This window comes from Bombina bombina, chromosome 7 (assembly GCF_027579735.1).
Source record: "Bombina bombina isolate aBomBom1 chromosome 7, aBomBom1.pri, whole genome shotgun sequence".
In the NCBI taxonomy this organism is placed as follows: Eukaryota; Metazoa; Chordata; class Amphibia; order Anura; family Bombinatoridae; genus Bombina; species Bombina bombina.
In genome coordinates, this window is record NC_069505.1 from 570,294,168 (window position 1) to 570,321,228 (window position 27,061).

The window sequence follows — 27,061 nt, forward strand, 5'->3', positions numbered from 1 at the left end:
TTAATATTTTAATTATGTTATTTGCGTGGTTTAATTTGCGGATTAGGGGTTTATTACTTATTTTGCGATGTGGGGGTTGGCGGTTTAGGTCTTAGTTAATACTTTGTGCGGGTGGTTAGGTTTTTTTTAAAAATTATTTTGTGCGGGCATGTGTTTTTTCGTTAATATTTTGTGCAGGTGGTTGCGTGTTTTTTTTCTTAATGCTTCGTTTGCCTACACTGCATCCAGGTGGATTCTGAAAATGGCAGGAATGGTGGATTCTTTCACGACCCTGCCATTTTAGAATCTACCTGGATGCAGCTTTGCTGCATCCAGATGGATTCTTTTGGCTGCCTTGTGCAGCCAACATTCCTTTGAGGATACGTGCGCAACTGATGGCGACGGACGCGTTACAAACACGATTATAGTATAGATACCCCAGTTTTGCATAACCAACACTGTTATAGTAAAACACTTTTTACCTCTGTGATTACCTTGTATCTAAGCTTCTGCAGACTGCCCCCTTATTTCAGTTCTTTTAACACACTTGGATTTGAGCCAATCAGTACCCTCATAAATAACTCCACAGGAGTGAGCACCATGTTATCTATAGGTCACATGTGAACTAAATGCCATCTAGCTGTGAAAAACTGTCAAAATGCACTGAGATAAGAGACGGCCTTCAAGGGCTTAGAAGTTAGCATATGAGCCTACCTAGGTTTAGCTTTTAACAAAGAATACCAATGGAACAAAGCAAATTTGTTGATAAAAGTAAATTGGAAATTTGTTTATAATTACATGCCCTATCTGAATCATGAATTGTTTTGTTTTTTAAGTAATAGACTTGAAGGGACACTAAAATCAAAATTTCATGATTCAAATAGAGCATACACAACCCCCCCCCCCTACAAACGTTCCATATACTTTAATTATCACAAAGTGCACGTTCTGAGGCTCCAGCTCCAACTAAGCATGTGCAAAAGTGCACAGTATATGCTATATGCATTCTGTGATTGGCTTATTGCTATCACATGATACAGGGGTAGGGTGAAATTGGAATAACTAAAATTTTCCAGAAAATATCATACTGCTCATTTCAAGCTCAAAGTAAGTGCTATGTTACATTTCTGGAGATTTGAGAAATATATTTATGAAGATGTATCCATAGAGAACACTGCAGCTTCTAGGAAGGACAAAGACTCTCAGAAGTGGAACCTACCTATTCTCATAACCGGACTAGCCTACCGGGATACAGGGCTATTTCCTAGTGGCCTACACCAGCTGTGGACAATTAAGGGGGCATGCATGCATAAGCGACACACCACTGGGTGACCGGTAGCAGCTGTCATACAGGCAGCTATTGAAGAACCATTTAGCAGAAGCTGCCCGGCATAAGTAACATATAACATGCTTCCCAGTGCTGCTGCTGTTTCCCCCCCCCCTCCATCGCTGCCTGAGCTTACTGACCCCCATAGTGTGACACCACATCACTTACCACCAATGGTCTGCATCCTCCTACGGCCCTCTAACCCCTCTTATTCTCCACATGAGAGTCCTTCAGGGAAGAAACATGGGTAGCTAATTGTGGAAGTCAAATCTATAAAACGCTCATCTGACAGAGGAAGGGGGATGCTGACATACAAAAGCTTCTGGCTTTAGCGCCGTTAGGACAGCAAGGAACCTCCTAACCGGTTGGCTGTCCTGAAGCCATAGCGGCTTGCTAAATGGGATCGTGGGCTGGAGGGAATGCCTAAAATCATAGGCACTCCCCCCAACCCAATCACATTGAAATCACACGATCGCATAACCGATCTTGTGATTTAAATTTGTACTTATTTGCTTACATTAGAACTTTGTTCCCAATGTAGACAAACAAGTCCGGGCAGGAAAGGGTTACATTTTAGAAAATTTAAATATTTAATGTTGAACATACATTATTATAGAATCACTCAATAATTGTAGGACTTTCATTGACTTCTGCTATGATGGTTTCTGAAGTTCAAGCCCCATCAGTCAAAGAATGCTATCAGAATATATAGAGGTGTTGTACAAAATCTAACATTAATTATACTGAGACATAGAAACAGATTTTGAGGGCAGGTAAGAGCCATAGGCCCAGCAAGTCAGCCAGATATTTTCTAAAAGTATAAAATGTATCTAGTTTGTAGGATAGCCTTATGCTTACCTCATGCATCTACCCCATAGTGTTTGTCATCACCACTTCTTGTGGAAGTTTATTCCATTAATCAATCACCTTTTCTGTAAAGAAGTGCTTCCTTAAATTACTCCTGAATCAACTACCCTTCAGCATGAGATCATGACCCCTTGTTCTTGAATTTTTCTTTTTTGTAAAATACTCACAGCCTCAGCTTTACTAAGCCCTTTGATATACTTGAAAGTTGCTATCATATCGCCTCTTTCCCTTCTCTCCTCTAAGTTATACATACTTAGGTCATTGCACCTCTCCTCACACATTTTATTTTTTAGACCATGTACCATTTGGTAGCCTCCTTTGCAGATTCAAGTTTATTTATATCATTCCAAAGATATGGCCTCCAGAACTGCACACTAAACTCAAGATGAGGCCTAACTAATGATCTATAAAGTAGCATAAGAATCTTACTATTTCTGCTGCAAATACCTCTACCAATACACCTAAGACACCTTTTTAAGGATAATTTGCAGATGTCAAGCAAGTAACAATCCAACTGAACTATGCCACTGCAATGCTTATATAGCTATTGAAAAAAAGAAAAATTAATTTTATGTAACAAAACACAGAAAGATTATAATTTTATTCACTCAAAATATTTCCAGTAATGATTATTTACTGACATGTCCATACATTTTTAAAAATTATTAACATAGTGAAGAACCACATTTTATATATACTGTATTTGTCTTAATAATTTAAAGCAAAACTATCGGAAAGAAAAAAATACATTTAGAGTATTTTGGTTTACTTTCAAATTCATTCCATTCATATAGTATGTGTGCCTACAGAATATATATATATATGTATATATATATATATATATATGTAACATAATAAGACATAAATAATGACAATTTAACAAAGTGGTTTCAAAGAAAATAAAGAGAATCAGTGGGAGAAAATATTCTTTTATTTATCAGAAAAAAGGGGGGAAAAAAAGCTGCGTGGGCAAGTTGACGGTAGAAGAAATTCCAATAAACATATTTGACTCAATATAGAATGGAGATTTGAAACCCCTGTATAATGAGGAGGTTCCCTATTGGCTCCCAGTTGACTCTGGCAATGGGAATTAGATGTTAACCATGGTCACGTCAAACTTAAGTAAGGTGGAAAAGATGGAGAGTATTATGGCTCTCTAGGGGCAGGGGTCCCTCCATTACTGGGTTCTCTTGAGTTTTGGTGGTCAGTATCTCGATTAGGCCTGTCCCAAGGTCTGAGCGTCCAACTCGAGGTATCCGGAGCGAGAGCCTGAAAAGAAGGAAAAACCATTACAACTTCTGAACCTGACATGGAAAAACAAATTATGCTTACCTGATAATTTAATTTACATCTGTGGGAGGAGAGTCCACTACTTCATTCATTACTTGTGGGAATTAAGAACCTGGTCACCAGGAGGAGGCAAAGACACCCCAGCCAAAGGCTTAAATACCTCCCCCCACTCCGCTCATCCCCCAGTCATTCTGCCAAGGGAACAACGAACAGTAGGAGAATTATCAGGGTATAAACGGTGCCAGAAGAATAAAATTAAATTTAGCCAGAGAAACGGGCGGGAGCAGTGGACTCTCCTCCCACAGATGGAAATAAAATTATCAGGTAAGTATAATTTATGTTTTCCATCTTAATGGGAGGAGAGTCCACTGCGTATAATTTATGTTTTCCATCTTAATGGGAGGAGAGTCCACTGCTTAATTCATTACTTGTGCGAACAAATATCCAAGCTCTAGAGGACACTGAATGAAAAAAACGGGAGGGTAAAAGGAGGCGGACCCTAAACTGAGGGCACCACAGCCTGCAGAACCTTTCCCCCAAAAGCTGCTTCCACTGAAGCAAACACATCAAATTTGTAAAACTTTGCAAAAGTATGTAAGGAAGACCAAGTTACCGCCTTACAATCTGCTCCATAGAAGTCTTGTTCTAAAAAGGCCCAAGAAGAGGCCACAGCCCTAGTTGAGTGAGTCATAATCCTCTGAGGAAGCTTATGTCCCGCTGTCTCATAGGCCAGACGGATAACGCTCCTCAACCAAAAAGACAGTGAAGTGGAAGACTCCTTCTGCCCCCTGTGCTTCCTGAATACACAACAAATAAAGAAAGTCTGTCTGAATTCCTTTGTGGCCTTAAGATAAAACTTCAAGGCCCAAACCATGTCCAAATTATGAAGCAACCTTTCCTTTGATGAAGAAGGGTTAGGACACATGGAAGGAACTACTATTTCCTAATTGATGTTACGATTCAACACGACCTTGGGAAGAAAACCCAATCCAGTGCGAAGAACAACCAGGTAAGGAGGCTCACATTGCAAGGCTGCTAACTCAGAAACTCTGTGAGCCGATGCAATAGCCAGTAGGAATAGGACTTTCCAGGAAAGAAGTCTAATGTCAAGTGCATGCATAGGCTCAAACTGAGCCCTCTGCAAAATCTTAAGAACCAAATTTAAGCTCCAAGGAGGAGCAGAATTTCGAAAGACAGGTCTGATCCTAGACAGAGCCTGAACAAAGGACTGAATATCAGGAAGCTCTGCTAGCTTCTTGTGCAATAGTACAGATAAGAACAAAATCTGACCCCTTAAAGAACTGTCAGCAAGACCCTTAACCAGTCCATCCTGGAGTAAGGCCAGAATCCTGGATACCCTAACCTTGTACCAGGGGTATCCATGTTCCTCACACCAGGACAAGTAGGTCCTCCACACCTTATGGTAGATGCGCCGAGTGACCGGATACCTGGTCTGAATGAGAGTATCAATCACTCTCTCCGAACATCCTCTCTTAGCTAAGACTATGCGTTCAATCTCCACGCAGTCAGCCTCAGAGAATCAAGATTTTGATGTAGAAAGGGACCCTGAACCAGCAGATCTCTGTGACAGGGTAACCTCCATGGAGGAGATGATGACACCAGATCCGCAAACCACATCCTCAACAAAGCAATCAGAATGGCCGAAGCTTGCTCCTGCTTGAGGCGGGCCACTACACGAGGTAGAAACGGCAACGGAGGAAAAATCTAAAGTAGGTTGAACTCCCAGGGCACCGCTAAGGCATCTATCAGCTCTGCCTTGGGATCCCTGGATCGCGAACCGTATCTGGGTAGCTTTAAGTTTAGTCTGGACGCAATGAGGTCCATCTCCGGCGTCTCCCATCTGATGCAGATTTCCGCGAACAACTCGCGATGGAGAGACCATTCCCCCGGATGGAACGATTGTCTGCTGAGAAAATCCGCTTCCCAGTTGTCCACACCCGGAATGTGGATCGCTGAGAGCGAACAATTGTGGTTCTCTGCCCATTCCAGAATCCGAGATACCTCCCTCATGGCTAGGGAGCTTCTCGTTCCCCCCCTGATGGTTTATGTACGCCACCAAGATAATGTTGTCTGACTGGAACCTCATGAATCGGGATGACCCCAGGGCACGTCAAGCCCTCAGAGCGTTGAATATCGCCCAGAGTTCTAGAATATTTATCGGTAGACTCGACTCCTCTCGAGTCCACCTGCCCTGTGCCTTTCTGGCACCCCAAACATCCTGATAGAATCTCCCAGGATGGTCTCAGGAAGGATGTCCCCTGGGATAGTTGTTCCTGACGGATTTCCTCGTTCGGATGTCCAGAGATATCGGTTGGGATAGATCTGAGCGATCGCCGTTCCACTGTCTCAACATGCAGAACTGAAGAGGTCTGAGATGAAACCTGGCAAATGGAATGACATCTATGCTGGAAACCATGAGCCCAATCACCACCATACACCTGGCCACAGATTTCCTGGAGGCAATCTTGGAACGTATCTGATCTGTCAAAAATATCTTCATGGATATGGAATCTATTATCGTACCCAGAAATTCCACCCTGTTGCTGGGGACCAGAGTACTCTTTCCTTCGTTTATCTTCCATCCATGGGATCGAAGGAGAAGAGCAGCCCTCAAGTGATTCTCCGTGAGACAGCAGGACGGAGACTAAACCAGGATATCGTCCAGATTAGGAGCCACTGTAATACCTCTGGCTTTCACAACCGCGAGCAGCGCTCAAAGAACCTTCGTAAAGACTCTTGGGGCAGTCGCCAGACCGAATGGTAGGGCCACAAAAAGGTAGTGTTGGTCTAGAAATGCGAATAGTAGGAACTTGAAGTGGTCCTTGTGGATTGGTACGTGAAGGTAAACATCCTTCAAGTCTAAATTGTCGTCATAAATTGACCCTCTTGAACTAGGGGCAGAATCGATCTGATCGTCTCCATTTTGAACGATGGAACAGACAGAAACTTGTTTAGACATTTTAGATCCAGAATTGGGTGAAAGGTGCCCTCCTTATATGGAACCACAAAAAGGTTCAAATAATACCCCAGACCTTTTTCTGCTAGAGGGACTGGGGCGATAACTCAGAGGAGAAATCCCTCACACAACCTAGGAAGGCGTCTCTCTTCTCTGGTCTTGAAGAAAGATTTGACAGGAGGAGTCTTGAATCCTATCCTGCAGCCCTGGGCTATGACCTCCAGAACCCAAGGGTCCTGAACGTCTCTTATCCAGGCCTCCGTAAAAAGAGATAGTCAGCACCTACGTGACCCAGAGACGGATCGGGGGCCGCCCCTTCATGCCGAATTTGTCTCGGCGGGCTTCTTACTCTGATTGGTCTTGTTCCAAGAGTGAGCTGGTTTCCAAGATCCCTTGGACTGCTCGGTTTTCGCGGCAGGCTGCTGGCATTGAGACTTTTCCGAACGAAAAGTAGAACCCTTAGGCTTACTCTTATCCTGCGGTAGGAAAGCACCCTTGGCCCCCCGTGACAGTGGATATAATAGAGTCCAAACCAGGACCAAAGAGAACCTTTCCCTGAAACGGGAGCGAGAGTAATCTAGACTTGGAAGTCATGTCCGCAGAACACAACTAACCACAGAGCACTACGGGCCAGAACAGAAAAACTTGAAGTCTTGGCATTCAGGCGAATAATCTGCATCTTTGCATCACAGATGAACAAATGAGCTACCCTTAAGGCCTTTATTTTTTCCTGTATCTCCTCGAGGGGAGTCTCCACCTCGGCCAAAGCTGACAGAGCATCAAACCAATAGGTAGCAGATCCAGCCACTGCTGGTTGAAAAACGAACCCCGTGAGTTGGAACATCTTCATTAACATGGACTCCAATTTCTTGTCCATGGGCTCCTTCAACGAAGAGCCATCTTCGAGCAAGATAGTCGTTCGCTTAACGAGAGTGGAAATCGCACCATCCACCTTAGGAATGGCCCCCCACAGTTCAAGCTGCAAATCTGGAACGGGGAACAGCTTTTTAAAAGAAGAGGAGGGAGAAAATAACGATCCAAGTTTCCCTGTGACGAAAGGCAAAGAATGACTGGGGCATGAGGAGAGTGGGGGAAGTATTTAAACTTTTGGCTGGGGTGTCTTTGCCTCCTCCTGGTGGCCAGGTTCTTAATTCCCACAATTAATGAATGAAGCAGTGGACTCTCCTCTTATTAATATGGAAAATGGTAAGACAGCACTTAGGTATTCAATTTGGAAGGGAAACAAAACCCCTTCAAAATAAGGGATATGCTAAAGAGAAAAAAAATGTAATCTTAAAGTACATGAAAGTGAAGCAGCATAGCTGTAAAAAGCGGACTAGAAAATATCACCTGAACATCTCTATGTAAAAAGAAGATATTTCACCCCACAATTCTTAAGTATTCACACCCCACTGTAAATAGATTTTAATCAGCCAGTCAGGATGCTTGTCCCAGGACTTGCTAGGGAGTGTGCATCTAGCATGTGCAGACACAGTCATGTGATTTTCCTATTTAGTTTAAGTACATTTTATGCTGATTGGCTATTGTGTTTTTTTTACAACTTGCAGCTGGACAGCAGCTGAAGTATAACTGTTTACACAGCACTTACTATGGTGAGATGAATAAATTTTGAGGTAAAAACAAAATTTATTCTTACCTAATAAATTTCTTTCTTTTGTGATGTACCGAGTCCACGGATTCATCCTTAATTGTGGGATATTGTCCTTCCTGACAGGAAGTAGCAAAGAGAGCACCACAGCAGAGCTGTCTATATAGCTCCCCCCTTAACTCCACCCCCCAGTCATTCGACGAAGGCCAAGGAAGAAAAGGAGAAACTATAAGGTGCAGAGGTGACTGAAGTTTACATAACACTATCTGTCTTGAATAGACAGGGCGGGCCGTGGACTCGGTACATCGCAAAAGAAATAAATTTATCAGGTAAGCATAAATTTTGTTTTCTTTTGCATGATGTACCGAGTCCACTGATTCATCCTTACTTGTGAGATACCAATACCAAAGCTTTAGGACACGGATGAAGGGAGGGACAAGACAGGAACCTAAACGGAAGGCACCACTGCTTGCAAAACCTTTCTCCCAAAAATAGCCTCCGAAGAAGCAAAAGTATCAAATTTGTAAAATTTTGAAAAGGTATGAAGCGAAGACCAAGTCGCAGCCTTACAAATCTGTTCAACAGAAGCATCATTTTTAAAAGCCCATGTGGAAGCTACCGCTCTAGTAGAATGAGCTGTAATCCTTTCAGGAGGCTGCTGTCTAGCAGTCTCATAAGCCAAACGGATGATGCTTTTCAGCCAAAAGGAAAGAGAAGTCGCCGTAGCCTTTTGAACCCTACGCTTTCAAGAATGGACAACAAACAAATAAGATGTTTGATGAAAATCTTTGGTTGCCTGCAAATAAAATTTCAAAGCACGAACCACGTCCAAGTTGTGCAACAGACGTTCCTTCTTACAAGAAGGATTAGGACACAGAGAAGGAACAACAATTTCCTGATTGATATTCCTGTTAGTAACAACCTTAGGTAGGAACCCAGGCTTGGTACGCAAAACCACCTTATCAGCATGGAACACAAGATAAGGTGAGTCACATTGTAATGCAGATAGTTCAGGAAATCTTCAAGCTGAAGAGATAGCAACTAGGAACAAAAATTTCCAAGATAAAAGCTTAATATCTATGGAATGCATGGGTTCAAACGGAACCCCCTGAAGAACTCTAAGAACTAAATTTAGACTCCATGGCGGAGCAATAGGTTTAAACACAGGCTTAATTCTAACTAAAGCCTGACAAAAAGCCTGAACGTCTGGAACATCTGCCAGACGCTTGTGCAACAAAATAGACAGAGCAGATATCTGCCCCTTTAGGGAACTAGCTGATAATCCTTTCTCCAATCCCTCTTGGAGAAAAGACAAAATCCTAGGAATCCTGATTTTACTCCAGGAGAAGCCTTTGGATTCGCACCAAAAAAGATATTTACGCATATCTTATGATAAATTTTCCTGGTAACAGGCTTTCGAGCCTGAATCAAGGTATTTATGACTGACTCAGAGAAACCCCACTTTGATAGAATCAAGCATTCAATCTCCAAGCAGTTAGTTGCAGAAAAATTAGATTTGGATGCTTGAATGGACCTTGAATCAGAAGGTCCTGTCTCAATGGCAGAGACCATGGTGGAAGGGATGACATGTCCACCAGGTCTGCATACCAAGTCCTGCGTGGCCACGCAGGCGCTATCAAAATCACTGATGCTCTCTCCTGTTTGATTCTGGCAATCAGACATGGAAGGAGAGGGAAAGGTGGAAACACATAAGCCAGGTTGAACGACCAGGGTACTGCTAGAGCATCTATCAGTACAGCCTGAGTATCCCTTGACCTGGAGCCGTAACGAGGAAGTTTGGCGTTCTGACGAGACGCCATCAGATCCAACTCTGGTGTGCCCCGTAGCCGAACCAGCTGAGCAAACACCTCTGGATGGAGTTCCCACTCCCCCGGATGAAAAGTTTGACGACTTAGAAAATCTGCCTCCCAGTTCTCTACACCTGAGATATAGATCGCTGACAAATGGCAAGAGTAAGCCTCTGCCCATCGGATTATCCTTGAGACCTCTATCATTGCTAAGGAACTCTTTGTTCCGTCCTGATGATTGATATAAGCCACAGTCGTGATGTTGTCCGACTGAAACCTGATGAATCTGTCCGAAGCCAGCTGAGGCCATGCCTGGAGAGCATTGAATATCGCTCTTAATTCCATAATATTTATCAGTAGGAGAGCCTTCTCCCGAGTCCACAAACCCTGAGCTTTCAGGGAATTCCAGACTGCTAAGTCCGTGTGAGACTTGGCTAGTTGGAAGGACGACGCTTGAATTAGAATGTCGTCTAGATAAGGCGCCACTGCTATGCCCCGTGGCCTTAGAACCGCCAGAAGGGACCCTAGCACCTTCGTGAAGATTTGTGGCGCCGTTGCCAACACGAAAGGAAGAGCCACAAACTGATAATGCTTGTCCAGAAAGGCGAACCTGAGGAACTGGTGCTGATCTTTGTGGATAGGAATGTGTAGATACGCATCCTTTAAGTCCACGGTGGTTATATATTGACCCTCCTGGATCAATGGTAAGATAGTCCGAATGGTCTCCATCTTGAAAGATGGAACTCTTAGGAATTGGTTTAGGATCTTGAGATCCAGAATTGGTCTGAAGGTTCACTCCTTTTTGGGAACTATAAACAGATTGGAGTAGAACCCCTACCCCTGTTCTGCTTTTGGAACTGGGCAGATCACTCCCATGGTAAAAAGGTCTTCTACACAGCGTAAGAATGCCTCTCTTTTTGTCGGGTTTACAGACAATTGAGAAAGATGGAACCTCCCCCTTGGAGAGAGTCTGCCCCCTACTAGATCCGGTCCCGGATCGGGGGGCTACCCCTTCATGCTGACTTAATGGCAGAGCAGCAGGCTTTTTGGCCTGTTTACCCTTGTTCCAAGCCTGATTAGGTCTCCAGGTTGGCTTGGGTTGAGCAAAGTTCCCCTCTTGCTTTGCAGCAGGGGAAGAGGAAGTGGGACCACTCTTGAAGTTTCGAAAATTATTTTGTTTGGTCCTTGTCTTATTTGACTTATCCTGAGGGAGGGTATGACCCTTCCCTCCAGTAATGTCTGAAATTATCTCTTTCAGTGCAGGCCCGAATAGGGTCTAACCTTTGAAAGGGATGGACAAAAGCTTAGATTTAGATGACATATTAGGTGACCAGGACTTAAGCCATAATGCTCTATGTGCTAAAATGGCAAAACCTGAATTCTTAGCCGCTAACTTAGCAAGATGAAAAGCGGCGTCTGTAATAAAAGAATTAGCCAAAATATCATCTAGTGGGGTCTCCATTTGAAGAGCCTTTTCTAGAGCCTCAAACCAAAAGGCAGCTGCAGTGGTTACAGGAACAATGCATGCTATAGGTTGAAGAAGAAAACCTTGATGAACAAAAATTTTCTTTAGGAAACCCTCTAATTTTTTATCCATAGGATCAATGAAAGCACAACTGTCTTCAATAGGTATAGTTGTACGCTTAGCCAGGGTAGAAATAGCTCCCTCCACCTTAGGGACCGTCTGCCATGAGTCCTTTATGGTGTCAGAAATGGGAAACATTTTCTTAAAAACAGGAGGGGGAGAGAACGGAATACCTGGTTTATCCCACTCCTTAGTAACAATGTCCGAAATCCTCTTAGGGACCGGAAAAACATCAGTGTAAACAGGAACCTCTAAATATTTGTCCATTTTACACAATTTCTCTGGAACTACAATAGGGTCACAATCATCCAGAGTAGCTAAAACCTCCCTGAGCAATAAGCGGATGTGCTCTAGCTTAAATTTAAATGCCGTCATATCTGAATCTGTCTGAGGGAACATCTTTCCTGAATCAGAAATCTCTCCCTCAGACAGCAAATCCCTCATCCCTACTTCAGAACATTGTGAGGGAATATCGGATACGGCTACTAAAGCGTCAGAAGGCTCAGCATTTGTTCTTAACCCAGAGCTACTGTGCTTCCCTTGCAACCCAGGCAGCTTAGATAAAACCTATGTGAGGGTAGTATTCATAACTAAAGCCATATCTTGCAAGGTGAAAGAATTATACTTGGCGTCGCTTGTGCGGGCGTTACTGGTTGTGACACTTGGGGAGAACTAGATGACAAAACCTGATTTCCTTCTGTCTGAGAATCATCTAATGCCAAACTTTTATAAGTCAAAATATGCTGTTTGCAATTTATAGACATATCAGTACAAGTGGGACACATTCTAAGAGGGGGTTTCACAATGGCTTCTAAACAAATTGAGCAATGAGTTTCCTCAGTGTCAGAAATGTTTAACAGACTAGTAATAAAAGCAAGCAAGCTTGGAAAACACTTTATTTAATGAAAAAAACACAATTTGCAAAAACGGTACTGTGCCTTTAAGAGAAAAAAAGGCATACACAAACAACCTGCAAAACAGGTTAAAATTGCTTCAACCCATTAAGCTTTAGAAGGATTGCACCACAAGTTAATAAGCAATAAACCCCCAAATAATAAACCGGATTGAAATTTGTCTAAAACCGGTTAAAAACCCCTATAAGCACCTTGCCACAGCTCTGCTGTGGCCCTACCTGCCCTTAGGAACGATAATATGGGGTTAAAGCTTCAAATAGGCCCTCAGAAGATCATCAGGACCTCAGGAGAAGTTGCTTGTCTGTATAACTAAATGCGCAACTGAGGCGTGAAAATAGGCCCCGCCCACCTCACTCGATGTTGCTGGGGCCTACACAAATCTAACAAACCTAGTTTTAAAACCATGTGGGTTATAACAAACCCAAAATATGTCAAATGACCCCTCAAGCAAACGTCCCATAGACATAAAAAAACGTTACTCCCAGAACACACAAACGTTTGTCCCAATTTTACATAAACAAACTGAGTGCCCAAAAAACTTAGCCCTTTATGCAAGCTAGCAAAACCTCTTTCATACTAGGATTACTGCTTACCCTTCCCCTAATGGGGATACAGTCAGCTTTTCTGAGTTAACACAGTCTCTGCAGAAAAATGACTGAACAACATAATTTATGTAAGAACTTACCTGATAAATTCATTTCTTTCATATTAACAAGAGTCCATGAGCTAGTGACGTATGGGATATACATTCCTACCAGGAGGGGCAAAGTTTCCCAAACCTTAAAATGCCTATAAATACACCCCTCACCACACCCACAAATCAGTTTAACGAATAGCCAAGAAGTGGGGTGATAAGAAAAAAAGTGCGAAGCATATAAAATAAGGAATTGGAATAATTGTGCTTTATACAAAAAAATCATAACCACCACAAAAAAGGGTGGGCCTCATGGACTCTTGTTAATATGAAAGAAATGAATTTATCAGGTAAGTTCTTACATAAATTATGTTTTCTTTCATGTAATTAACAAGAGTCCATGAGCTAGTGACGTATGGGATAATGACTACCCAAGATGTGGATCTTTCCACACAAGAGTCACTAGAGAGGGAGGGATAAAATAAAGACAGCCAATTCCTGCTGAAAATAATCCACACCCAAATAAAAGTTTAACAAAAAACATAAGCAGAAGATTCAAACTGAAACCGCTGCCTGAAGAACTTTTCTACCAAAAACTGCTTCAGAAGAAGAAAATACATCAAAATGGTAGAATTTAGTAAAAGTATGCAAAGAGGACCAAGTTGCTGCTTTGCAGATCTGGTCAACCGAAGCTTCATTCCTAAACGCCCAGGAAGTAGAAACTGACCTAGTAGAATGAGCTGTAATTCTTTGAGGCGGAATTTTACCCGACTCAACATAGGCAAGATGAATTAAAGATTTCAACCAAGATGCCAAAGAAATGGCAGAAGCTTTCTGGCCTTTCCTAGAACCGGAAAAGATAACAAATAGACTAGAAGTCTTACGGAAATGAATTTTTGCGCCAAAAAAATCCGCGCCAAGAATGACGCAATAAAATGAAGCATTTTCAGCCCCCGCGAGCCTAACAGCCCACAGGGAAAAAGTCAAATTTTTGAGGTAAGAAAAATATGATAATTAAAGCATAATCCCAAATATGAAACTGACTGTCTGGAAATAAGGAAAGTTGAACATTCTGAGTCAAGGCAAATAAATGTTTGAATACATATATTTAGAACTTTATAAATAAAGTGCCCAACCATAGCTTAGAGTGTCACAGAAAATAAGACTTACTTACCCCAGGACACTCATCTACATGTTTGTAGAAAGCCAAACCAGTACTGAAACGAGAATCAGTAGAGGAAATGGTAAATATAAGAGTATATCGTCGATCTGAAAAGGGAGGTAAGAGATGAATCTCTACGACCGATAACAGAGAACCTTATGAAATAGACCCCGTAGAAGGAGATCACTGCATTCAATAGGCAATACTCTCCTCACATCCCTCTGACATTCACTGCACGCTGAGAGGAAAACCGGGCTCCAACTTGCTGCGGAGCGCATATCAACGTAGAATCTAGCACAAACTTACTTCACCACCTCCCTTGGAGGCAAAGTTTGTAAAACTGATTTGTGGGTGTGGTGAGGGGTGTATTTATAGGCATTTTAAGGTTTGGGAAACTTTGCCCCTCCTGGTAGGAATGTATATCCCATACGTCACTAGCTCATGGACTCTTGTTAATTACATGAAAGAAATACCTCATTGCTGTATAGCAAGAACCGTTCCTCACACTGAAGTTTTCCTGTACTCCTCAGCTTCTGTGGGAACAGCAGTGGACCTTAGTTACAAATGCTAAGATCATCATCCTCCAGGCAGAAATCTTCATCAATGTCCAGCCTGAGAGTAAATAGTACAACATCGGTACCATTTAAAAATAACAAACTCTTGATTGAAGATAAAATAAAAACTAACAGTTTAACACCTCTTCTCTTTACCCTTCCTGCTTAGAGCCAGCAAAGAGAATGACTGGGGGGTGGAGTTAAGGGGGGAGCTATATAGACAGCTCTGCTGTGGTGCTCTCTTTGCTACTTCCTGTCAGGAAGGACAATATCCCACAAGTAAGGATGAATCCGTGGACTCGGTACATCATGCAAAAGAAATATCTTCCTTTTTTACATAGAGATGCTCAGCTGATATTTTCTTGTTGGCTTTTTACAGTTATACTGCATCACTTTCAAGAGATTTAGCATATGAATATTATGTCCCTTTAAGACAAAAAAAAACATACTTGGGTTTTACCTATAAATGCATTTTATGAGTGAATATTACTCAAGTTAAAATAGAACAGCAAACCCAAGATATACATTTTACAATTGTTATTTTCATTTTGTGGTGCTTTTTTTTCTATAGATCTATCTGCTTTATATTTTGTGCTCACTCACTTGTAGGTTTAGAATATGATTAAAGCATACTATTGTAAAACAACTATTCCAGTTCATTTCTATCAAATGTACTTAATTGTCTTGATATCCTTTGTTAAGGGAGCAGCAATGTGCTACTGGGAGCTAGCTGAACACATCTGCTGAGCCGGTGACAAAGAGGCAAATCAGCAACTAGCTCTCAGTAAAGTATTGCTGCTCCTTAGCCTATCTAGTAATGCTTTCCAACAAAGGATACCAAAAGAACTAAGCAAATTAGATAATAGAAGCAAAATACTGCATGTTCTATGTGAATCACAAAAGAAAAATGATAGGTTATGTGCACCTTTAACACATATAACAAATAAGTGAAAACCTTGATCTAAGGATATTGTTTTTTTTATTTATTTTTTATATAAACCATATAAAAGAGGAGCAATTAAATAAGTTGAAATTTAGTTTTCTACTTTTGCAACAAAGAGAGATTTCAATTTAAAATGAAATTAATATAACAGTACAAGTGGTGTACTTCCTCATATTTATCAACCGATGATAATTAGCTGAAAGTACCTCTCAGCCAAATCAGCAGTGCAATATAATTGTATATGAGATAACTACCCTCTGCAAAACGATAATTTATAAATGCCACAACACATTCAGTACTGAACTTACCGTCTGATATACAAAGCGCTGACTTCCAACAACCCCGTAATTTGAATTTGAAGTCTTTGTCCTAAGAGACAACCAAAAACCAAATTAAACTCATACTGTACCTATTAATTTCCACAGTGGTTCATATCTCTACATAGTACCCACCAATATATACTGGCTTTTAGGTAAGGACTAGATGACAAAGCATAAGATGACGACATCTCGCCCTGTCACTCTTTTTTTTAAAATTATATTTCTGGTTATCTTGGATCACCCTTGAAGCACTCACCATTGAAGACTTTCCAAGCAGTAAAAGAAAATAAGGGTGAATAGTAAGAAGAGATGGCCATAATATAGACAATTTAAAAAAATAAAATACTTTATGAGGTACATTTGTTTTTAGCAACTTACATTGGGTTTATTTACGTTTCCTTTTTAAGCATGTAAAGCTGCCAGACGTGTACACCAAGAGAGAAGACGTTTGATCAACTTAAATTGGTGAGTGTAGCCAGTTCTGAGATATCAAATCTAGGTAATGCATGTGTCTACTATACTGGTCACATCACCTGTGTTTTTTTGTGACAGGGACACTCCTGTGAGGGAGCTACTATACAAATAATGCCAAAACATTTATACTGAGGATTCTCTAGGACCTTTGTGAATGTTCTTCGAGATGTAGATGCAGCAATGGGAGATTGACAGAACTCAGAGTTGCGTATCTGCAATTTACATTTAATGGTGCTGAAGATATTGCAATGACCAGACAAATATTCCATTTTGAATTTTCTCACCTACATATTTCTTTGATACACAAAGGTTTAAGTCAGGCCACAATAAACCCTCTTTTTGAGAACAAAAAAAGATAAAATTCTGTCTAGGTAATGATATTTCTAACTGTGTATTTCCTAGAGTCCAGGGGAACAGGGACAGATTTAGGTGAGCTTGCAGGGTAACAGAGGGCTCTTGAGTTGTGATCAAAAGCACTCATTTTCTTAATTCTGCTTTTTTCCTGGAACTATAAAAACTATGGCACACATGGTTATTTCTGCCTTTTTTTGGGGTCTGCAAAAACTAGTGCAGAGCGCCGCATTTAGCCCCTTGAGCCGCCAGTTGGCGATCCTTGTTTTAAATAAAAACTACCCAAACATTTTGAAACAAAATTTTTCCCACCAAAGAAAAAAGTCAGCCAGTGTGTTGTTGCAAGGCATAACCAAAAGGTAAAGACACCAAATATTAGTTAAAGCCAGTACAAGTCGCCGGATAATTCAACCATAGCTCCTTAGGCATTAATACCTGTAAACATACTTTAAGAATAATTCTTTAATAGGACTGGTAGAAATCAGCTATGAACATAAAAACAGTGTTAAACTAGTAACCATGCCCATAAGAGATTGAGACGCTATGGTAATTAAATTTTGTTTCCAGGTCTAGTGACCAATATTCTACAGCTTTAGTTACATATTATATAGCTAGCGGGGTGATTAGATAAAAAGGTTCTTTAGTCAAATTAGCCTCTCTTTCCTACCTACAGGTCCATTAAAGTGAATGTAAATTTTGATGCTAAAGTGCCCGGTTTTTAAAAATTCGATTTATCAGGTAAACATAAATTTTCTTTTCTTTTTAAAGACACGATGAGTCCACAGATCATCATCCTTACTTGTGGGATACAATACCAAAGCTAGAGTACACGGATGATAAGCGAAGGACAAGACAGGGAACCTAAACGGAAGGCACCACTGCTTCAAGAACCTTTCTCCCAAAAGCAGCCTCAGCCGAGGCAAAAGTATCAAATTTGTAAAAATAAAGTGTGAAGAGAAGACCAAGTTGCAGCCTTGCAAATCTGTTCTACAGAAGCTTCATTTTTGAATGCCCATGAGGAAGCAACCACCCTAGTGGAATGAGCCGTAACTCTTTCAGGAGGCTGCTGTCCAGCAGTCTCATATGCAAAGCGGATTATACTCCTCAACCAAAAAGAAAGAGGTAGCCGTAGCTTTCTGACCCTTACGTTTTCCAGAGAAAAATTACAAACCGAGAAGAAGACTTACGAAAGCCTTTAGTTGCTTGTAAGTAAAACTTTAAAGCATGGACTACGTCCAAATTGTGCAGAAGACGTTCCTTCTGAGAAGAAGGATTAGGACACAAGGAAGGGACAACAATCTCCTGATTAATGTTCCTGTCTGAAACAACCTTAGGAAGGAACCCTAGTTTAGTACGTAAAACTACCTTATCCGAATGAAAAATAAGGTAAGGCGAATTGCATTGCAACGCCAAAATCTCAGACACTCTTCGAGCTGAAGAAATAGCAACAAGAAATAAAACTTTCCAAGATAACAACTTAATATCTAAGGAATACATAGGCTCAAACTGAGCCCCTTGAAGAACTTTAAGAACTAGATTCAGACTCCATGGAGGAGTAACTGGTTTGAACACAGGCCTGATCCTAACCAAGGCCTGACAAAAAGATTGAACATCTGGGACAGCTGTCAGACGTTTGTATAACAAAATAGATAAGGCAGAGATCTGACCCTTTAGGGAACTTGTCGATAAACCCTTCTCCAAACCTTGAAAAAAAGACAAAATTCCGGGAATCCCAACTACTCCATGAGTAGCCATTGGCTTCATACCAATAAAGATATTTACGCCATATCTTATGGTAACTCTTTCTAGTTACAGGCTTACGCGCCTGAATCAAGGTCTCTATGACCGAATCAGAAAACCCCCGCTTGGATAGGTTTAAGCGTTCAATCTCCAAGCAGTCAGCTTTAGAGAAACTAGATTTGGGTGAAGGAAGGGTCCTTGAATGAGAAAATCCTTCCTCAATGGAAGTCTCCACGGTGGCAGGGATAACATGTCCACCAGATCGGCATATCAAATCCTGCGAGGCCACGCTGGAGCAATGAGGATCACTGATGCCCTCTCCTGTTTGATTCGAGCAATGACCAGAGGAAGAAGAGCAAACGGGGGAAATAGATATGCTAGGCTGAAGGACCAAGGAACTGCCAGAGCAGCTATCAGTTTTGCCTGGGGATCCCTGGACCTCGACCCGTATCTCGGGAGCTTGGCATTCTGCCGAGATGCCATGAGATCTAACTCTGGCCGACCCCATTTGAGAATCAGGCTGGAGAATACTTCCGGATGGAGCTCCCACTCTCCCGGATGAAAAGTATGTCTGCTCAGAAAGTCCGCCTCCCAGTTGTCCACCCCTGGGATGTGGATCGCTGACAGATGGAAAGAATGGACCTCCGCCCACCGGATTATCTTTGCTACCTCGGTCATCACTAAGGAACTGCTCGTTCCTCCCTGATGATTGATGTAAGCCACTGTCGTTATGTTGTCTGACTGAAATCTGAGCCAAAGCCAACTGAGGCCAGGCCAGAAGAGCATTGAAGATCGCTCTTAGTTCCAGGATGTTTATTGGAAGAACAGACTCTGCCTGAGTCCATACTCCCTGAGCCTTTAGGGAGCCCCAGACCGCTCCCCATCCTAAAAGGCTGGTGTCTATTGTCACAATCACCCAGGAAGGTCTGCGAAAGCATGTCCCCTGGGATAGATGATCCCGAGACAACCACCATTGAAGAGAGTGCCTCGTCTCCTGTTCCAGGGTTATTTGAGGAGACAAATCTGCATAATCTCCATTCCACTGAGGAGGGGGAGAGAACGGCACACCTGGTCTATCCCATTCCTTAGTAATAATTTCCGAAAACCTCTTAGGAACTGGAAAAACATCAGTGTAAACAGGCACTGCAAAGTATTTGTCCATTTTACACAGTTTCTCTGGAACTACAATGGGGTCAGTGTCATCCAGAGTCGCTAAAACCTCCCTGAGCAATAAGCGGAGGTGTTCAAGCTTAAATTTAAAGGCTGTCATTTCAGAATCGGACTGCATTAACGTCTTCCCTGAATCTGAAATCTCATCCTCAGATAGCAACTCCCTTGCCGCGGCTTCGGAGCATTGTGAGGGTATATCGGATATAGCTACTAAAGCGTCAGAAAGCTCTGTATTTGTTCTAGCCCCAGAGCTGTCTCGCTTTCCATGTAACCCTGGCAGTTTGGACAATACCTCTGTGAGGGTAACATTCATAACTGCCGCCATGTCCTGTAAGGTAAACGCATTGGACGCGCTAGATGTACTTGGCGTCACTTGAGCGGGAGTTAAAGGTTCTGACACGTGGGGAGAGCTAGATGGCATAACCTCCCTTTTGTCAGTCTGAGAAACCTCTGGTGAAAAATCTTTAAATGTCATAATATGGTCTTTATAATTTATAGAAATTTCAGTACATTTGGTACACATTCTAAGAGGGGGTTCCACAATGGCTTCTAAACATATTGAACAAGGAGTTTCCTCTATGTCAGACATGTTTAACAGACTAGTAATGAGACCAGCAAGCTTGGAAAACACTTTATTAAATGTGAAACGGTAATTAAACAAAAACGGTACTGTGCCTTTAAGAGAAAAAAACTATCACATAAACTGCAAAACAGTGTTAAAAAGTAGTAAACTCTTCGAAATTTTTACAGTGTGTATAAGGGACTAAAGCAGCATTGCATCCACTTGCAACTGGATGATTAACCCTTTAAGCCCCAAACCGGATTTGAAAAACGTTAAACGTTAATAAACAGTTAAACACCTTGCCACAGCTCTGCTGTGGCTCCTACCTGCCCTCCAATACGATTTAGGGTAGAAATAAGTCCTCTATAGTGGTCCTCAGATGCCAGAGGACTCCTTTAGGGAAGCTGGATGTCTCAGTCTGAATAAGAACTGCGCATCTAGAGCGCGAAAATAGGCCCCTCCCACTATGCACTCGATGTCAGAGGGCCTTAAGAAAATACTCCTAGGAGTATCTGACTAGCCATGTGGAAACTAGGCCCCAAAAAAAACAGAATTTATGTTTACCTGATAAATTACTTTCTCCAACGGTGTGTCCGGTCCACGGCGTCATCCTTACTTGTGGGATATTCTCTTCCCCAACAGGAAATGGCAAAGAGCCCAGCAAAGCTGGTCACATGATCCCTCCTAGGCTCCGCCTACCCCAGTCATTCGACCGACGTTAAGGAGGAATATTTGCATAGGAGAAACCATATGGTACCGTGGTGACTGTAGTTAAAGAAAATAAATTATCAGACCTGATTAAAAAAACCAGGGCGGGCCGTGGACCGGACACACCGTTGGAGAAAGTAATTTATCAGGTAAACATAAATTCTGTTTTCTCCAACATAGGTGTGTCCGGTCCACGGCGTCATCCTTACTTGTGGGAACCAATACCAAAGCTTTAGGACACGGATGAAGGGAGGGAGCAAATCAGGTCACCTAAATGGAAGGCACCACGGCTTGCAAAACCTTTCTCCCAAAAATAGCCTCAGAAGAAGCAAAAGTATCAAACTTGTAAAATTTGGTAAAAGTGTGCAGTGAAGACCAAGTCGCTGCCCTACATATCTGATCGACAGAAGCCTCGTTCTTGAAGGCCCATGTGGAAGCCACAGCCCTAGTGGAATGAGCTGTGATTCTTTCGGGAGGCTGCCGTCCGGCAGTCTCGTAAGCCAATCTGATGATGCTTTTAATCCAAAAAGAGAGAGAGGTAGAAGTTGCTTTTTGACCTCTCCGTTTACCGGAATAAACAACAAACAAGGAAGATGTTTGTCTAAAATCCTTTGTAGCATCTAAATAGAATTTTAGAGCGCGAACAACATCCAAATTGTGCAACAAACGTTCCTTCTTTGAAACTGGTTTCGGACATAGAGAAGGTACGATAATCTCCTGGTTAATGTTTTTGTTAGAAACAACTTTTGGAAGAAAACCAGGTTTAGTACGTAAAACCACCTTATCTGCATGGAACACCAGATAAGGAGGAGAACACTGCAGAGCAGACAATTCTGAAACTCTTCTAGCAGAAGAAATTGCAACTAAAAACAAAACTTTCCAAGATAATAACTTAATATCAACGGAATGCAAGGGTTCAAACGGAACCCCCTGAAGAACTGAAAGAACTAAATTGAGACTCCAAGGAGGAGTCAAAGGTTTGTAAACAGGCTTAATTCTAACCAGAGCCTGAACAAAGGCTTGAACATCTGGCACAGCGGCCAGCTTTTTGTGAAGTAACACAGACAAGGCAGAAATCTGTCCCTTCAGGGAACTTGCAGATAATCCTTTTTCCAATCCTTCTTGAAGGAAGGATAGAATCCTAGGAATCTTAACCTTGTCCCAAGGGAATCCTTTAGATTCACACCAACAGATATATGTTTTCCAAATTTTGTGGTAAATCTTTCTAGTTACAGGCTTTCTGGCCTGAACAAGAGTATCGATAACAGAATCTGAGAACCCTCGCTTCGATAAGATCAAGCGTTCAATCTCCAAGCAGTCAGCTGGAGTGAAACCAGATTCGGATGTTCGAACGGACCCTGAACAAGAAGGTCTCGTCTCAAAGGTAGCTTCCAAGGAGGAGCCGATGACATATTCACCAGATCTGCATACCAAGTCCTGCGTGGCCACGCAGGAGCTATCAAGATCACCGACGCCCTCTCCTGATTGATCCTGGCTACCAGCCTGGGGATGAGAGGAAACGGCGGGAACACATAAGCTAGTTTGAAGGTCCAAGGTGCTACTAGTGCATCCACTAGAGCCGCCTTGGGATCCCTGGATCTGGACCCGTAGCAAGGAACTTTGAAGTTCTGACGAGAGGCCATCAGATCCATGTCTGGAATGCCCCACAGCTGAGTGACTTGGGCAAAGATTTCCGGATGGAGTTCCCACTCCCCCGGATGCAATGTCTGACGACTCAGAAAATCCGCTTCCCAATTTTCCACTCCTGGGATGTGGATAGCAGACAGGTGGCAGGAGTGAGACTCCGCCCATAGAATGATTTTGGTCACTTCTTCCATCGCCAGGGAACTCCTTGTTCCCCCCTGATGGTTGATGTACGCAACAGTTGTCATGTTGTCTGATTGAAACCGTATGAACTTGGCCCTCGCTAGCTGAGGCCAAGCCTTGAGAGCATTGAATATCGCTCTCAGTTCCAGAATATTTATCGGTAGAAGAGATTCTTCCCGAGACCAAAGACCCTGAGCTTTCAGGGATCCCCAGACCGCGCCCCAGCCCATCAGACTGGCGTCGGTCGTGACAATGACCCACTCTGGTCTGCGGAATGTCATCCCTCGTGACAGGTTGTCCAGGGACAGCCACCAACGGAGTGAGTCTCTGGTCCTCTGATTTACTTGTATCTTTGGAGACAAGTCTGTATAGTCCCCATTCCACTGACTGAGCATGCACAGTTGTAATGGTCTTAGATGAATGCGCGCAAAAGGAACTATGTCCATTGCCGCTACCATCAACCCGATCACTTCCATGCACTGAGCTATGGAAGGAAGAGGAACGGAATGAAGTATCCGACAAGAGTCTAGAAGTTTTGTTTTTCTGGCCTCTGTCAGAAAAATCCTCATTTCTAAGGAGTCTATTATTGTTCCCAAGAAGGGAACCCTTGTTGACGGAGATAGAGAACTCTTTTCCACGTTCACTTTCCATCCGTGAGATCTGAGAAAGGCCAGGACAATGTCCGTGTGAGCCTTTGCTTGAGGAAGGGACGACGCTTGAATCAGAATGTCGTCCAAGTAAGGTACTACAGCAATGCCCCTTGGTCTTAGCACAGCTAGAAGGGACCCTAGTACCTTTGTGAAAATCCTTGGAGCAGTGGCTAATCCGAAAGGAAGCGCCACGAACTGGTAATGTTTGTCCAGGAATGCGAACCTCAGGAACCGATGATGTTCCTTGTGGATAGGAATATGTAGATACGCATCCTTTAAATCCACCGTGGTCATGAATTGACCTTCCTGGATGGAAGGAAGAATAGTTCGAATGGTTTCCATCTTGAACGATGGAACCTTGAGAAACTTGTTTAAGATCTTGAGATTTAAGATTGGTCTGAACGTTCCCTCTTTTTTGGGAACTATAAACAGATTGGAGTAGAACCCCATCCCTTGTTCTCTTAATGGAACGGGATGAATCACTCCCATTTTTAACAGGTCTTCTACACAATGTAAGAATGCCTGTCTTTTTATGTGGTCTGAAGACAACTGAGACCTGTGGAACCTCCCCCTTGGGGGAAGTCCCTTGAATTCCAGAAGATAACCTTGGGAGACTATCTCTAGCGCCCAAGGATCCAGAACATCTCTTGCCCAAGCCTGAGCGAAGAGAGAGAGTCTGCCCCCCACCAGATCCGGTCCCGGATCGGGGGCCAACATTTCATGCTGTCTTGGTAGCAGTGGCAGGTTTCTTGGCCTGCTTTCCCTTGTTCCAGCCTTGCATTGGTCTCCAAGCTGGCTTGGCTTGAGAAGTATTACCCTCTTGCTTAGAGGACGTAGCACCTTGGGCTGGTCCGTTTCTACGAAAGGGACGAAAATTAGGTTTATTTTTTGCCTTGAAAGGCCGATCCTGAGGAAGGGCGTGGCCCTTACCCCCAGTGATATCCGAGATAATCTCTTTCAAGTCAGGGCCAAACAGCGTTTTCCCCTTGAAAGGAATGTTAAGTAGCTTGTTCTTGGAAGACGCATCAGCCGACCAAGATTTCAACCAAAGTGCTCTGCGCGCCACAATAGCAAACCCAGAATTCTTAGCCGCTAACCTAGCCAATTGCAAAGTGGCGTCTAGGGTGAAAGAATTAGCCAATTTGAGAGCATTGATTCTGTCCATAATCTCCTCATAAGGAGGAGAATCACTGTCGACCGCCTTTATCAGCTCATCGAACCAGAAACATGCGGCTGTAGCGACAGGGACAATGCATGAAATTGGTTGTAGAAGGTAACCCTGCTGAACAAACATCTTTTTAAGCAAACCTTCTAATTTTTTATCCATAGGATCTTTGAAAGCACAACTATCCTCTATGGGTATAGTGGTGCGTTTGTTTAAAGTGGAAACCGCTCCCTCGACCTTGGGGACTGTCAGCCATAAGTCCTTTCTGGGGTCGACCATAGGAAACAATTTTTTAAATATGGGGGGAGGGACGAAAGGAATACCGGGCCTTTCCCATTCTTTATTAACAATGTCCGCCACCCGCTTGGGTATAGGAAAAGCTTCTGGGAGCCCCGGCACCTCTAGGAACTTGTCCATTTTACATAGTTTCTCTAGGATGACCAACTTGTCACAATCATCCAGAGTGGATAATACCTCCTTAAGCAGAATGCGGAGATGTTCCAACTTAAATTTAAATGCAATCACATCAGGTTCAGCTTGTTGAGAAATGTTCCCTGAATCAGTAATTTCTCCCTCAGACAAAACCTCCCTGGCCCCATCAGACTGAGTTAGAGGCCCTTCAGAAATATTAATATCAGCGTCGTCATGCTCTTCAGTATCTAAAACAGAGCAGTCGCGCTTACGCTGATAAGTGTTCATTTTGGCTAAAATGTTTTTGACAGAATTATCCATTACAGCCGTTAATTGTTGCATAGTAAGGAGTATTGGCGCGCTAGATGTACTAGGGGCCTCCTGAGTGGGCAAGACTCGTGTAGACGAAGGAGGGAATGATGCAGTACCATGCTTACTCCCCTCACTTGAGGAATCATCTTGGGCATCATTGTCATTGTCACATAAATCACATTTATTTAAATGAATAGGAATTCTGGCTTCCCCACATTCAGAACACAGTCTATCTGGTAGTTCAGACATGTTAAACAGGCATAAACTTGATAACAAAGTACAAAAAACGTTTTAAAATAAAACCGTTACTGTCACTTTAAATTTTAAACTGAACACACTTTTTTACTGCAAATGCGAAAAAACATGAAGGAATTGTTCAAAATTCACCAAATTTTCACCACAGTGTCTTAAAGCCTTAAAAGTATTGCACACCAAATTTGGAAGCTTTAACCCTTAAAATAACGGAACCGGAGCCGTTTTGAACTTTAACCCCTTTACAGTCCCTGGTATCTGCTTTGCTGAGACCCAACCAAGCCCCAAGGGGAATACGATACCAAATGACGCCTTCAGAAAGTCTTTTCTAAGTATCAGAGCTCCTCTCACATGCGACTGCATGCCATGCCTCTCAAAAACAAGTGCGCAACACCGGCGCGAAAATGAGGCTCTGCCTATGCTTTGGGAAAGCCCCTAAAGAATAAGGTGTCTAAAACAGTGCCTGCCGATATTATTATATCAAAATACCCAGATAAAATGATTCCTCAAGGCTAAATATGTGTTAATAATCAATCGATTTAGCCCAAAAAAAGTCTACAGTCTTAATAAGCCCTTTTTGAAGCCCTTATTTACAATCGTAATAAACATGGCTTACCGGATCCCAGAGGGAAAATGACAGCTTCCAGCATTACATCGTCTTGTTAGAATGTGTCATACCTCAAGCAGCAAGAGACTGCTCACTGTTCCCCCAACTGAAGTTAATTGCTCTCAACAGTCCTGTGTGGAACAGCCATGGATTTTAGTGACGGTTGCTAAAATCATTTTCCTCATACAAACAGAAATCTTCATCTCTTTTCTGGTTCTGAGTAAATAGTACATACCAGCACTATTTCAAAATAACAAACTCTTGATTGAATAATAAAAACTACAGTTAAACACTAAAAAACTCTAAGCCATCTCCGTGGAGATGTTGCCTGTACAACGGCAAAGAGAATGACTGGGGTAGGCGGAGCCTAGGAGGGATCATGTGACCAGCTTTGCTGGGCTCTTTGCCATTTCCTGTTGGGGAAGAGAATATCCCACAAGTAAGGATGACGCCGTGGACCGGACACACCTATGTTGGAGAAAGATTTATCACCCTCAGAGAAAAAACGTTCTTTCTATATAACATGTAAACGTTTTGTCACTAAGAAATATGAGCTTTAACATGAATATTACCCTTATTTGTAAGCATGATCCCAGTCGTTGTTAAATCACTGCATCAGGCTTACCTCAATTATACAAGGCTCTGTCAGCATTTTCTAGATCTTATCATCTCTCTAGAAATAAATATACTGAACATACCTAAAAGCAGGTAAACTGCAAACCGTTCCCCCAACTGAAGTCTTTCCCATACTCTTCAGTTATGCGTGAGAACAGCAATGGACCTTAGTTACAAACCGCTAAGATCATCAACCTCCAGGCAGATTCTTCGTCTAATTTCTGCCTGGGAGTAAAACAGTACGACGC

General features: G+C 42.5%; 1 protein-coding gene across 1 annotated transcript in view; it reads right to left on the reverse strand.

Moving 5' to 3' along the window:
- Nucleotides 1-3,086: 3,086 nt before the first annotated feature.
- Nucleotides 3,087-27,061, reverse strand: part of LOC128667074 (protein PRRC2A) — an 88,361-nt gene continuing 64,386 nt past the window's right edge. The window contains exons 5-6 of the mRNA XM_053721960.1: nucleotides 15,958-16,018; nucleotides 3,087-3,442 (exon numbers count right to left, since the gene is read on the reverse strand). Of these exons, the coding sequence (XP_053577935.1) occupies nucleotides 3,320-3,442; nucleotides 15,958-16,018 (184 nt within the window). The 3' untranslated portion in view covers nucleotides 3,087-3,319. The remainder of the gene's footprint in view (nucleotides 3,443-15,957; nucleotides 16,019-27,061) is intronic.